The 14723-nt window shown below is 42.0% G+C and overlaps 1 protein-coding gene across 4 annotated transcripts in view; it reads right to left on the reverse strand.

The window, feature by feature from the left end:
* SFMBT1 (Scm like with four mbt domains 1) overlaps positions 1 to 14723 on the reverse strand; it is a 477315-nt gene that overhangs the window by 37904 nt on the left and 424688 nt on the right. For all 4 annotated transcript variants that reach the window (XM_069206385.1, XM_069206386.1, XM_069206384.1 and 1 more), the window contains 2 exons: positions 14426 to 14601; positions 9026 to 9204 (listed from right to left, as the gene is read on the reverse strand). In XM_069206385.1, the coding sequence (XP_069062486.1) occupies positions 9026 to 9204; positions 14426 to 14601 (355 nt within the window). The remainder of the gene's footprint in view (positions 1 to 9025; positions 9205 to 14425; positions 14602 to 14723) is intronic.

Raw genomic sequence — 14723 nt, forward strand, 5'->3', positions numbered from 1 at the left:
CGCCCATTGTTAAAATAGTAAAAACATAAGGATATCGACATTTCGATGCAGTTTGCTAAAAGCCAGGTAAAATGTAAAAACGAGTCAGTCCGAAAACGATTACTTTACTAGTATCCGATTTAATAACTGTTAGGGCCATATGGTGATGTCTTATGCCCAAGTTAAGACATTGACGTTTAATCCATTTTCTTCTGGCATCATGGCAGGCTGGGCAGAAAAATAAAATGTGTTAATCATTTCCAAGGAAGTATTGCACGTATTTTAAGGACCAGGCTTGGCATGGCCACAATTCCAGGTGGAGATAAAAGTGTTGAAGGGCAGTGTACAGAGCCTGAACTTGATATACAAACATCTGAGGGAATTCAGGCCATAAACATTACAAAATGTGATTGAATTTAGAAGGACTGATACATTTATTACTTCGGAATTGTGAGCCAGATCTAGGTATATTCCATTTTGCGACTTGCAAATAGCGAGTCGGAGTGACTCGTAATTTGCGATTCACAAATTGGAATGTAGGATGGTGTCCCTGACACTATTTGCGACTCGCAAGGGGGCCGGCAAAGGCCCACCTCATTAATGTTAATGAGGTGGTTCGCAATTTGCGACCCCCTTGAGACTCGCGGCACTCACAGGGATGGTGGCCTCCTGGAGACACCATGTCTGTGACTGCTTTTAAATAAAGCAGTTTTTTTTTTTTGTAATGCAGCCCGTTTTCCTTAAAGGAAAACGAGATGCATTCCAAAACTACAAAATTAAACGTTTTCGTTTCACTTTTTCAGAGCAGGCAGTGGTCCATTGGACCACTGCCTGCTCTGAAAAAATGTTTGCCGTTCCATTCACAAAGGGGAAGGGGACCCCTTCCCTGTTGCGAATGGGTTACCACCCATTTCAAATGGGTGCAAACTGCGATTGCTTTGCGACCGCGTTCGCAGTCACAAAGCAATCGGGCATTGCACTGCGACTCACAATTAGGAAGGGGACTCCCCTTCCTAATTGCGACTCGCAAACCCGTTTTGCGATTCCGTAACCAGGTTACTGAATCGCAAAAGGGATTTTGTGCATTGCAAACTGCAGTTTGCACGTCGCAAACAGCGAAATTTGCTGTTTGCGACGTGCAAACTGTTTGCTACATCTGGCCCTATGTGCGCTAATCTAGTTCATATTTCTAACACAAAACGGCTAATCAATGAGATTTAAGGAAGAAATTAAGTACCTTTGTGGGAAAGTCAACCTCATTCTGTGATAGGATAAGATGCCCAAAGCTTTCCTAAGGAAAATAGACGTCTTATTTCAGAAGGGCAGTTTGAGGCCCTGAATAATCTTTAACATGAGCTCTCATACGTTGCAGGAGGTGGCATGTTCTGTTGAACCTCACCAACAATTCCTTACACTTGAGAATTACAAAAATTACAGGGATGGTGGTCTGATGGGTCAGCAGTTGACCATGTCTGTGACTGCTTTTAAATAAAGAAATCTTTTGTATTTTTTTTTATATCTAGCACATAGAGGAAAATGGGATGTGGTAAAAAAAAAAAAAGAAAATGAAAAGTTTACTTTTTGATTGCTAAGAAGTAGGCAGTGGGATCATACCCTGCTGTTTTTTTTTTTTTTTCTTTTTGTTTTTTTGTTTTTTACACAGGGACCCCTTCCCTTTTGTGAATGGCTTACCACCAACTTCGATTTGCTGGTAAAATGCAAATATTTTGCAGCTGCATTTCTGTCACGACCCATTTGTCTATACAATGAGAATCGGTATTAAGAATGGTCCCCCAAAACAAATACTGAATAACAATCTCAAACTGTGATTTGGTAACAGGTTACTGAATTACAATCTGGGCTTTATAGATACGAAAATACCTTTTTGCGTTTGCAAAAAGCCCGATTCTGTGAATAGGGGCGTTTGCAAACACAAAAAAGGTGCACACATCTGGCCCTAACTCGTTAATGAATTGAGAATCTGATGGGATTTCATTCTTTCTCAACTTAAGGTACTAATGTGTACGTTGCAGACTCCTCTTCACACATGCCTATTGCTTCAAATAGGTAGTCAACCCTAATCAACTCTTTCCTGTGTACTCAGTCCTGCTCCCAGATTAATCTGATGAATATGTGGAAGATTTAGAGAACTGGAATACACATCTGAATGTAAACATTAACAGATCCAAGTGGAGAGCGATTCTGACTATGCCCTTAAGACTTTTTCCAGCACCATTTTGTTTGCTTGATTTAGTGGGTATGTTTGTATTATGGTGCAACTGAAGGAACATACAGCCAAAAACTTTTAGAATTAAATAAGGCATGAACTGGATGGTTAAAGGTTGTGTTGCTTAAGTTTAACTTGGCAAATATATAATTTAATGTGTGTCAAAGAAACCATGAATAAACATCCTGCATTCTTGGTGGAGCAAACAATCACTGTTGTGAAGGAGATAAATCTAAGTGCTTGGATGGCAATATAAATTTATGGCACAAGACTGGGTTTCAGAGAGGTGAAGCTAGTGACATTTCAAATATATATGGTAGACATTATCAAATAGGGACTTTTGGATAGTTTACTATGTTAATATGTTGAGTTGTGTTGTGCGCAAAAGAATCCCTGCGTCCAGTCATTTTCTTTAATGCATATTTAAGTGTAGTTGTGTACTGATATGGTAGTTTAACAATTTGAAATGTTAGCTATGATTATTGTATGTTCATTGCTATTTCTACACGTGTTGGCATGCATTCTCCAAAGAAAATCCAAGACAAAAGCAATGTACCAGACCTTTTCCTGTCATGCCCCGTGAATCTGGAATCAACTCCTAGAGAATGTAAGACTGATCCCTAATGTGCGATCATTTTAAAAGAACCTAAAACTCTGTTCAAACTGCACAGAAACAATCCAGTTACTGGGATGGTTAGTATTAATGTACTTTACTGTGTTTCTTGTGAAGCGATTAGTTGCCCATACAGCTCGGACTAAGGTGCCTATTTACCTCTAATAAATAAATACAATGCAGACATTTAAAGCAGGGACAAATCTAATATAAATATTCATTTTATGAAATATACCCAAGAAAAAACTTAATAGAAATAATTAGAAGAATGAATAGTAAGTTGCATTGAGCTGTAAATGTGACATTTTATTCCATTCATGTCTTTCCTAAAGGGACATAAGAAGTAAATTGTGATTACTGCAGTACTGCATTGGCATTCATAAGTAAGTGTACTGTACAATAACACACAAATTATTTCCCATTAGGACCGTTAAATGGAATAGATTTTTTTAATTTAGAGTTTGATTTCGGAGTAACCTAAAAAGTGATGGTAGTAGTTTTATATACAGCAACTGACTTATTCTTAAAAAAACAGAATGCAACTGCAAATTGCTCCACACAGTTCGCCTAAAGCTGTAGATAAAACTTAGAGGCGTCATGCTCTGCTGGAGATCATTTTATATGCATGGATTTCTAGAAGTGGCAATCTAGGACAACATCTGCCAGCCATTGCTTCTCTTTCTAACCCTAGAACTACACTTGATACACTGCTTCTCAGGGATCAAGAAAGCAAGGCTGGAAAGCAAAGTACCTCGGAGTTCCACAAGCTTATAAAGGAACTCCTCATTGACTTGCGACATCCCTATAAAGTATGGCAGGAGGGACTTTATCCCTTACATATTATTAGAGTATATGGCAGCATTCCTTTGGGCCACCAATGCCCTAGCTGGAATCATGCTCTATGGATTTGGGTTTGCATTTTCTCAACATGAAAATCCTATGTGACGGCCTTCACCTAGAATGCTATCCGCCAAGTAGTATTTCTGTGGGACAATATCAGGGGCTGCCCCTCTGTAGTGGCAAAGGGGCATCACCCAAGTGGCTGAGCCAGCTGATGAAAAATAAAACAATAGCTTACTAGTGTTTTACTTTTCCCTTTTCATTTGCTGGCTCAGCCAGCAAGGAGGGGCGGGGCTGAGCCACGGGGAGGTGGAAGTGGGGAGGAGGGGAAATGCACTAAGTGTGCATGTGTGTTTGGCCGGCCGTCTGAGGCTGGCCAAACACACATGCGCACTTAAGTTTCTCCTAGAGAAACAGCACAGACCCCTGGCTTGAGTCTGAGCAGCAGTAACTGACGCTCAGACCAATCCTGACGCTGCTTACATGCCATGTTTACCTGTAAGCAGCACCAGAATTGCTGGGAGCACGTGCAGGTGTCCCAGTAAATGATGGTACACCACAAGGGGTGTGAGGCAGCAGGAGACAGGCTGCGCAAGGTAAGTGTTTTCTTTTTTTAAAAATGTTGTTTCCCCCATCCTCCACCCCCTCCGCCCTCCTTCCTTAACATATGCAGCAGTGGCCGCTGAACAATATTAATGTATAGTATCATATCCAGCCACGTATTACTTTGTAGACTGATTTTTCTCCTGTCATGTTATTTGTGTATTTCTGTTACTATTGGACATTATTTACCCACCATGTTATTAACAAAAAGGGTTACATACTGCAGACTGCCTATAGTGTAGAGAAACTGCAACCATTTAGGCAGATCACTGATATCTGCCCTTGAAGCTGGTTCATATAGAGGTTACCAGCAGATGTGTGTCAAGAATGAAAATGTGCAACACCAAAATGACATTCGTAAAAGATTACTTCATAAGCTAGAGAGCCCAACCAGCCAGTTTACTTGTTCGCTAGAACAGCCAAGTTAAATGCACCAAACTTGATTTTACTGACACATGAAACCAATAAAGCAACGCTGTTTGTAAATTGGCAATTTTTCTTCAAAGGTATTTCCCTAATGTATTATTCTCCAGATAAAGCATAAACAATATCATCAGTTATTCTGTTTTAGTACGCTCTTAAATAGGAATCACTATCCTTACAGAGAAATCCCAAACACCAGTGTTTTTAAATTAATGTATTGGCTTTTCCATAGCGTAATACTCCTGGCATAGTTCTTCTTATGGACACTTTGTACAAAGGTTTATAATGACAATATTAGCCATGTTCACACTGTAATTCTGATTATTGACAATGCCCTTTAATTAACCACTCTACTAGCCTCTTATTGAACACAGCCACAAATAAGTTCTTTAAAAGAGAAGCTGCTGAAGCTCTAAAGTCTCATGCATTAAATATACATTGCACTCTACGTAAAGGCTTATGTAACATGCCTGCCGACACTCTTGTGCAATGAGATATTATCTTGTTGCACAGATTTATCTGCTTCTGCTTAGTTTCTATTACTAATGCATTCTCCACACTTTCTTATTCCAAGCACCTTTTGTATTTGCCACCACGTGCTGTTGCCCCCTAGCTGAGGGTAGGGACATAGGCCTGCTACTCTCACTATAAATAATAAGATTCATTCTTTCATTGGTGGACCTATTCAGAAGCAGGGTTTGTGAAGGGAGGACACAAAGTGGTAGAGGTAAGTAGTTTATTGACTTCACCTGTCGTTCTCCCGGCACCAACTGACGCTCTCCCCCACTCCCAAGTCATGCAGGGAACCAGAACCTTGCACCACTAACATTCTACCCAACATACCCTCCCCCCTTATAGACCTTTGCGGACAAAACCCGGCTTCCTGATCCTGACTAAACTACCTTCCTAAACATCCAAAAACATGTGTATAGTCCTTGGATGTGTACTTCTTTTGTACTGCAGATCTAACATCCATCACACTTCCCATTCTCTCCAAATCAATACCCTTCTTGTCCATCCATTCTTTGTTTAACTTAGAACCAGCCACTCTACCTCTCAAGAGGGTGAATGGGGACATGCCAGAACAAATGTGTGGTGTAGTTCATATTCCCCACAATAACTTTATTAGAATTCTTCCAATCTATTCTATTGATAAGAGCAAGTTGCAGATTTTCTTTTATGACCCGGTTGAACCTCTCTACTAGGCCGTTGCTGCGGGGATGATACAGGGATGTCAAAACATGCTTTATGCCTGCACCTACCAGGAAATGTTGCATTTCTAATGACACCAGTTGTGTGCCATTATCGATCACCATTTCCTCTGGGAAACCTTCCCTCGAAAACACTTCCTTGAAGAATCTGATGTCCGAATCCCAACTCACATTATCCACAAACTTTACTTCTGGCCACTTGCTCATGTAGTCTATCACGACCAAATCATATTTAGGTGAACTACCAAAAACTCCAAACCGACCAGATACATCAAATGCAACCTTGGTCCACGGAATATTCTTTACCTTTTTTGGGTGCACAGGTAAAGGACACATTACCTGAGTTTTGTCACTTAACATACACAAACTGCATTCTCAAACATAATGTTCAATGGCTTTGTCAACCGCTGGCCACCAAAAATCCTCCCTCACTTTGCATTTCATAGCATGAATTCCGGGATGCCCTTCATGTGCTAAGTCTAATACACTCTTCCGCAAAGTTTCCGGAACCACCAATTGATCACCTCTTTGATGTAAGTCGCCAACCCCAGACAATTCCTCCTCAACTCTCTTGTAAGGAACTAAAACCTCAGTTCATTTTTTTACATCTGGCCAACCTTCTGTTATGAATTTCTTTACACATTGTAAGTGCTCATCAACAGCTAATGCATTCACCCACTCCACTTCCACTAGGGGCCCCTTGGATACCTCTGTAACAGAATACACCATACACACCATCTCTAAGTCGTCTTTCACATCCAAACTGTTCTCATTTGCATCCAAAGGAAATCTTGAAAGACAATCGGCCACCCTATTCTTCACACCGGGTACATACACTCGCTTATACTGAAATCCTTGCAACCAATATTGTCACTTGGCAATACGAGAGGTAGCCCTACCACCAGCTTTTGTTGTGAATAAATCCACTAAAGGTTTATGGTCGGTTCTCAAAACGAACTCTCTTCCCCATAGGAAGTTCTTAAAATCTTGCACGCCCCACCACAATGCCAACACCTCCTTCTCTATAGTGGAGAGTATATATTCTCAGCCACCCTCGAGGTCCCTAATGCAAATGCTATATTTTCTTCATTTTTATTGCTACGGTGCTGCATGAGAACTGCACCCAACCCTGTAATACTTGCATAAGTGGTAACAATACATAAATCACTGATGTCAAAAGCCTTGAGGGGATGCGCTTCTGAAATGTCTCTCAATTTCTTTAAAACACCTTGTACACTTCTCGTTCCAAGAATACTTAGCATTTTTCTTTATAAGATTACGTAGACATGCTGTCTTGTCTGAAAAATCACATACAAACTTTGCATAATACTCTACTAAACCAATGAACAACTGTAGTTGGTCTTTGTCAATAGGTTCAGGCACATTTTTTTATAGCATCTAAGATTTTCCTTTTGTGTTCTACACCCTTCTCAGACACATGATGACCTAGGTAATCTACCCCATTTTGTTTGAATTTGCACTTGTCCTTCCTCAAAGTTAATCCATTTGTTTTAATGATCTCCAAGACCTCCATCACCGTTGCATCATGTATCATTTTATTCGCACCAAAAATCAAAATATTGTCCTGAAAGTACAGGACCCCCTGTATCCCATCAAACAATCTTTTCATTAACCTTTGAAAAACTGCAGATGCCAGTCCAAATGGCATGCAGACATACCTGAATGACTCTTTTGGACTCACAAATGAAGTGTAATGTCATGAATCCCTACTCAATTCAATTTGATGATAAGCTGATGAAATATCGAGTGAAGTGAAAAAGATTTTTGCCCCACCCAACATCGACACCATTTCATTTATATTCAGTAAAGGTTGTCGATCAACCCATTTACTCGAACTGAGATCTCTCAAGTCTACACACAATCTTAAGGACTTATTAGCATCAGAACCACATGGGCTAACCATTCAGATCCTTCAATGACTTCAATAGTTCCCAGGGAACATAGTTTGTCCAATCATTTTTTGAGTTCTGATCATAACCCCAATGGTACTCTACCTACCTTGTGTGCTACTGCCTTGGCGCCTTTTTTTCAACACAATACGATGTTGGAATCCTTTAAGCTTCCCTATTTCTCCTTGAATACCTCTGGATATTCGTTGACCCAATCTCTAAACACAGTCCGATTCACCCTGCGAACAGCCTCACTCTTGGAAAGAACCATATCTGAATGATTAGGATATAAAATGATTCCCAACTCTCCCTGTTCATCCCAACACAGCAGATTGGTTTCATCTCCTACACAGGACTCCATTTCCGGCACCAACTGCCTCTCTCCTCCATTCCCAGGTTCCACGCAGGGAACCAGAACCTTGCCCCACTAACATTCTACCCAACAGTTTGTTATTCTTCCTTTGTTTCATGGTCCTTCCACAAGGGGGATAGAATCTAGGGTTCATTTTATAAGGCCCCTAGATATAGCTGTTTGGTCTATTATCTGGGGCTATTGTAGCTTGTTTGTTTACAACGAAGTTGACCTGTAAGGTGGGGTCATCAATGTTGGCTGTTGTTGACATTAGAATTCACCCGTGTGTTAACAGAATACATTTATGGCTGCTGCATATGTTTCACATGGTCTGTCTACTGTCTTTTCATCCATGTTCTCCTTCAGGAGAGAGTCTTGGGGACACACTCATTTGTGATACAGTGAACTAAGAAAAGGGCAGGATAAGGCATACATTACATTTGGTACTCTCCATTAATCTCTTTTCCTTGTTGAAAACAGAAGTCAGTTGTAAACAGGTAAGTTATTCAAACTGCACAATACCAAGTACACATACAAGTCAGAAGTACACTCAGTCATAGTTGCACTTCATGCACCCTCTGTAATGTATGATAAGGCATCCATTACATCTGGTACTCACCATTAATCTCTCTTCCTTGTTGAAAACAAAAGTTAGTTGTAAATAGGTCAGTTATTCAAACTGCACAATACCAAGTACACATACAAGTCAGAAGAGCACCAAGTCATAGTTGCATTTCATGCACCCTCTGATTACCTTCTCTTCAGAGGATGAATCACCTTCATATTAAACACAAGAATAGAGGCAATGTATTATGTGGTATTCAATTAGACTTGTTTGTGCTTGAATGCCATAAAACACCAAAATACCTGAAGAGATCCTGCTGGTGTGGTGTCCACAGAGGTAGAGGAACGCTTCTTTTTGTGTACAAAGAAGTGCTTGCGCCTTTTCCTTTTTTTGTTAGGTTTCTTTATGCCTATGTCAAAGTGGCTGTGTGCACCCGGAGGCCTTCCTAGTCTCTTACATTTTTTCTTCCCATAATAGTGTGCTGTAATAAACAAAGGAGAGGTTTTGAGCATCACAGTAGAATCCAGTTAACATCATGATGTAGGAGAAATTACGTTTTAAATCAGATAAAGCAACCACAGGCTTAGGAACCTAGCCTGTAAATTAATACATAAATACTGGAATGACCAACACCACTGTTTCCCCAAGTTATGAAAATAATATTACCATATCTGAACTACTACTGTGTTAACCTTTTTTTCTTAAAACCTGTCTTGATCTATCTCCTTTTGGAGTAACCATATTCTTAGTTACTTTACATTTGGGGCAACGAGGCAAAGACTTCTGTATTCTAGTAATACTTGTGTAATATTGATATGTTTTATGAATCGTTGTTGCATTTGTTACATTTAAATGATGGACGTTTGGGTCTGTGCTATTATGGTTTTAGTTAAACTGTAAATAATAAATGATGTGAAAATACTGAAATATTTTGAAGCAATAGTACTTAGCTTGGGGTCTGAAACGCCCACTCAGGGGTTTTGTGATTATTTAGGATTGCAAAACGGCCTGTAAATGTGAAGGCTAAAAATTATGTTGGTATCCTTAGTTCTACTGATGGGACACATACAAGTACGGCAAAAAGAAACTAGTGTGTATGGCTAGTGGCCTCACCTGAAGCACTGAAATTAGCTCACAAAAAGCCCTATGAGCCTCTAGTGTGCTCACTGACCAGTTTCTGCCAGCCTGCAACCTGAGGCACCATTCTGGAACCCTAGGATTAGAGCCCTCTGCTCTCAAGAGGCCCAGAACAAAAGCCTGTCTGGGAAGAGAGTTGCCTGCTGATTAGTCTTCCTAGGCGACAAGCCTCAAAGGGCTGCCGCCTTTGAAATGAGAATCTCCTCACAGGAGAGGAAGCCACCTCCCCCGTCCAGAGCCCACTTTGTACCTGGACAAGTGGGAAAATGAGCTAGTCAGGTAGACACGCCCCCTCCAGGAAAATCCACCCCTAAGCTGGGCTACTGAGAGGTGGACACACATTTCCAGAGGTAGCGATCTTTGATATGGCATGCCTAGGAATTCTGGGACAGTGTTATTTCCACTTCCCATAGGAAGTGGTCATATAGGGGATGTAGTGACCCAAAGGGTCCGTAGCCTAATTAATATTACCCTACACACCCCTAATGGCCCTAAATTCAGTATAGAGGGGAGCCCCTAGCACAAAAGAAGCAAATCCCTGCTGACCTGAACAAGGGCACTTCAGAGAAGCAAATGGCAAGAACTGAAGCTCCATGACGGACTTGGCGCCAACCCTGCTAAACTGTCTGTGGACTTTTGATAACTGCGAGAAACACTCCTTGTCGTCCATCTGCTAAACTTCCAAAAGCCAAGGAAGAATGCCAACCTTCACCGCAGCACAAGTAACTCCCATGGAGTAGTGGAGCTGCTCCCCTGCATCCTTGAAGGCACCACTGAAGAGGACTCCGGACCGCCAAAACTAGCGCTGGACAGCACCACTGAACCCAAGCCTCCAAGCCCATGTGGAAGTGGGCCAACGGTGCCAATCTGGTCCCCAGCCTCTCCAGAGAAAGTCAATTGTGGGTGTCCCCACTGCAACCTTCATTCTCATGCCTGCAGTCTCTTTGTGCATGCCCTCCCCTCAACCTCGACCGCCTCTGGTGATGACAACCCTTAGGGTCAATTGCACCTCTGTATTCAGATGCCACGGACTGAGGAGAAGAGGACTACTGGTGTCTCTGCGTCCCCCAGGCTTGTGAGACTTGAGTCCACTTTTTGGTACACCCGGACTGGCTCCCCACTGCAAGCCTGCACCCTGCCCTCTGGGCCTCCCTCCACTGCAACCGGTGACGGACACCCAACAGTCCTTCCAGAAGCTTCGGACCGAGTATAATAGGACCACTGGTGTCCTTATGTCCTTGAGCACTGCAAGACTTGATCCCATTTGGTGGCTCACCCGACGCCTAGTTCTAGTTTGCAGTCTCTTTTTGCAGTGACAAGATACCCATAGGAAAGCTTTAGGCACCCAATGCGGTTTTGCACTCTGCACCCAGCCGTCCCTATGCCTCTGAGGGTGTGTACTGTTGGTGCTGCCTTGGACCTTGTCCACTACTCACCTTAACCCCAGTAGATTGGTCTTGTAAGTCACTGTACTCTACTTGTTTTTCTTCCAATAGGATAATGTTACAGAAGTCATAAATTGACTAAGTGTCCACTTTTTAAAGTGAAAAGAATTCTTATTTAAAAACATACTTACCTGAATGTTTTTGCTCTGATGCTTAAACATATATAACGTTACCTGATACTTTTATAAATTGGTGTGGATCTCCTTCTTGAGACATGTGTCTCAATTATTAACTATTGTTTGTATTTGTAGAAATCTTGCACTCCTCTGTTTTAAGCCTAAGGCTGCTCTACCACACTACCCCTAAATAGAGCACTTTGGGATTGCATAGCAAACCCTGTCCACTGACTGGGGAATCCCTGGACCCTTTACATGGTATTCACATAACATTTAAGGGGCCAATTTCCTACAAGCAGCATTAGCGCTGGATGGGAAAGAGAGAGGGCACCGCTGGATCATTTCAGTTTGAGAAGTCACCAATGCAGATCGCAAGCCATCTCCTCAAAAATCTGGAAGGCATTCGATAGATCTCCTTAATGTGAGCTCATCGGAACTGTAGATTCCATTGTAGAGCCCACATATGCCAGCTGGAATAAAGAACAAGGAGGATGCAAGAAGCTAAGAGGCCAAGAAGCTTCAGAACTGCTCTCATTGTGATCCAGGACACATGTGGAAATATCAGAATCATAGAGCAAATATCCTGGACTGGTCGCCATGGATAAAAGGCTCCGAACTGTGCCCAGAACAGTAATGATGAACAGAAGCCTCTATGAAGGAATCAATTTCGTCTTTGATTCGTTGATATTGAATGCAATGATGTCAGGAGGGTCGCTGTCATCTAGAGGTGGTCTATGACTGACACTGGCGAGCTTGCGTTCAACAACCAGCTATTAAGGTAGGAAATCCAGTATCCCTGACTTTAAAACGTGGGCAGCGACCACCACCATCACTTTTATGAACATTAAGTGGCACTTCCCGCATCCAGTCATCCAGGTCCATAACAGATAATATCTGGGCCAGTCTGAATGCTGTCGTGCGGACGGACACATTTTGAAAAGCTCGGAGGTCAAAGGTCGAAAATAGCCTTCCTCACCACAAGGAAATAGCAAGAGTAACAACTCCCTCCTGGATCAAAGACTTTCCTACTATAGATAGCACATTTAGAGAGTAACACTTGCATCTTTTGTAAGAGAATGGTATTTCGAGATTGCCAGCAAGATCTTGTGGCCATGTCCCACAGGGCATGGGTGTAGTAACCAATAATCCTACAGCATATGCTAATTGTGACTCCTTAATCCAGGGGAATTCTGGGGAACGAACTGGGATTCACCTTACTTGTTGCAGACTAAACCACAAGGCTCTCCGGGGTAGAATGTTCAGTAAGAAAATCAGGGCACCAGAAGCCAATATTTGATGCCTGGCAACCTGCCTATTCACCGGCAGGCAAGAGCAGGATTTTGACATGTGCTCATCAAGGTACCTAAGAGAGACTCAAAGGGGAGCAAGAGCGAGCCCAGCCATGTGTGGCTCAGGCTGCAGGACTTCCATAAGGATGTTGTTTTTGTCTTGACTGATGGCAGCTGTAAACCTGGACTACCGTTGCCACACTGGACCACTACCGAAAGTGATTAACTCACTTTTGTTGGAGGCCCACGTTGCAAGTCAAACCCAGCCTCAGTGGAATAATCAGGCTCACTGGCCTCTTGTAAATCCATATAAAGGTTGTCATCTGTGTAGTGAGGGGTTAACCTGAATTGAAGTCCCTGCGGCTCCCTGGGACCTGAAAGCATGTCAAATGGAGCAGGAAGAGCATAAAAAATCTGCAGCATGGCTTCCTTGAAGGCTTCAATCTGCTATGTTGGCGCTGATGGCCCAGGAGACTCAAGGCGCAACAAAATCAGTTGGGAAATTGCCTCATTAACCAGGGACCTAGAGGGAGACAGACTTCTATTACGATGCCTTCGTGCCTTCTCTTTGGATACAGAGTGATGGAATGGAGTTGAGTCCTGCTTCACTTTTTATGTTGTGTTTGGACTTTGATTTGGACTAACTGGATGAGTTTGACGGTGAAGGTTACTTTTTCATATGTTCAGTGCCATACATCTTTACTTTTTCTCACAAATTGCCTTCAGGGGCATGAGTGTGCATTAACTGCACCGCGTCTAGCATGGCCCTAGCCAAGATACTAAAGGCACACCCTGGGTCATTGACCAACATCACTTTTCTAAAGTCATGGCACGGTTATAGGAGGGGACTCTGTTCCCTAGCAAACTATATTTTGTTTAGAAGTCATGAGAAAGCAGAATAAATTGGGAACACAGCTCAGGAGGCGTGTTGGAAGGGTCTGAAAGAAAGAAAATGACGTAAGTATGCAGGAGTGGTATCGAGCCAGCGAAGAGTCACATACCACCACCTAACAGCGTGTGAGAAGATTACTGGAGAAAAGTTTCTGGATTTAGTCTGGCATCTGGGAGTTTTCTCAAGTGAGGAATCTGTAGATAGAAGTATCCATCAGAATCCCCACTTGCAACTGAATCTTTCAGCACCAGCTGATCATTAAAAACATGATCTCATTCGATTCACATGATTTGTTTTGTACACCTGCTACATTCTATACAAGGAGCTCAGGAAAAATAGATTAATGTCATCTTACAGATTTTTATTGTTCTACTTATATTTCTAGATTCAGTCACAAAATAGGGCTAAGTGTTTAAGATGCTGGCACCAACACAAAGGAATGAACTTCAATGAATGGGCCTGCTACGATGTGAAGCAACATTTTAAAACAATCAGCTTCTCACTCGGTGTCCACAAATATTTGTGGAAAGTTTTTGGCTGAACGTGGCCTAGAATATAATAAAGTAATTAATGAAATTGCTGGTGCAAAACTACAACCACCTTTGGGCACTTAGAGGCTTATAGCACATTAACCTTGATTTCACGACACTCTTCCTTGGACTTATCAAACAAAGGATGATGTCTCTTATCTATCTAAGAAAGGCAAATCTACGGGCCAAAATGATGACAGATGAAGTCCCTTAATTAACCTGCCTACTGGCATTGTCAACTATACTGCCATAAGACATTATTGTGATTCACACGCAACAATATTGTTACTCACTGTATTTGGTCTTTGTCAGAACAGAGCAGTTTTCTGAACATTTATCAAGCACCATCAATGGGCCAAACAGATTTGGGCAGCACTCCAGTTTAATACAAGTTGTCCTGCAGAACTCATTCACCCGGTCAGCAGTCCTCACAACCTCCACTGTGGCGCGGTAGCTTTTCCCTTTATACCTGTGATACAAAACACAGAAATATTATCAATAAATCTGAAGGGTAGATGCATTTTGATAGCAAATGTTAACTTCAAAATGTATGTGAGGTGTTTAGTCTCGGGGGAGGTGAAACTGCGACAC

The sequence above is a fragment of the Pleurodeles waltl genome, chromosome 9 (genome assembly GCF_031143425.1).
Source record: "Pleurodeles waltl isolate 20211129_DDA chromosome 9, aPleWal1.hap1.20221129, whole genome shotgun sequence".
Lineage (NCBI taxonomy): Eukaryota > Metazoa > Chordata > Amphibia > Caudata > Salamandridae > Pleurodeles > Pleurodeles waltl.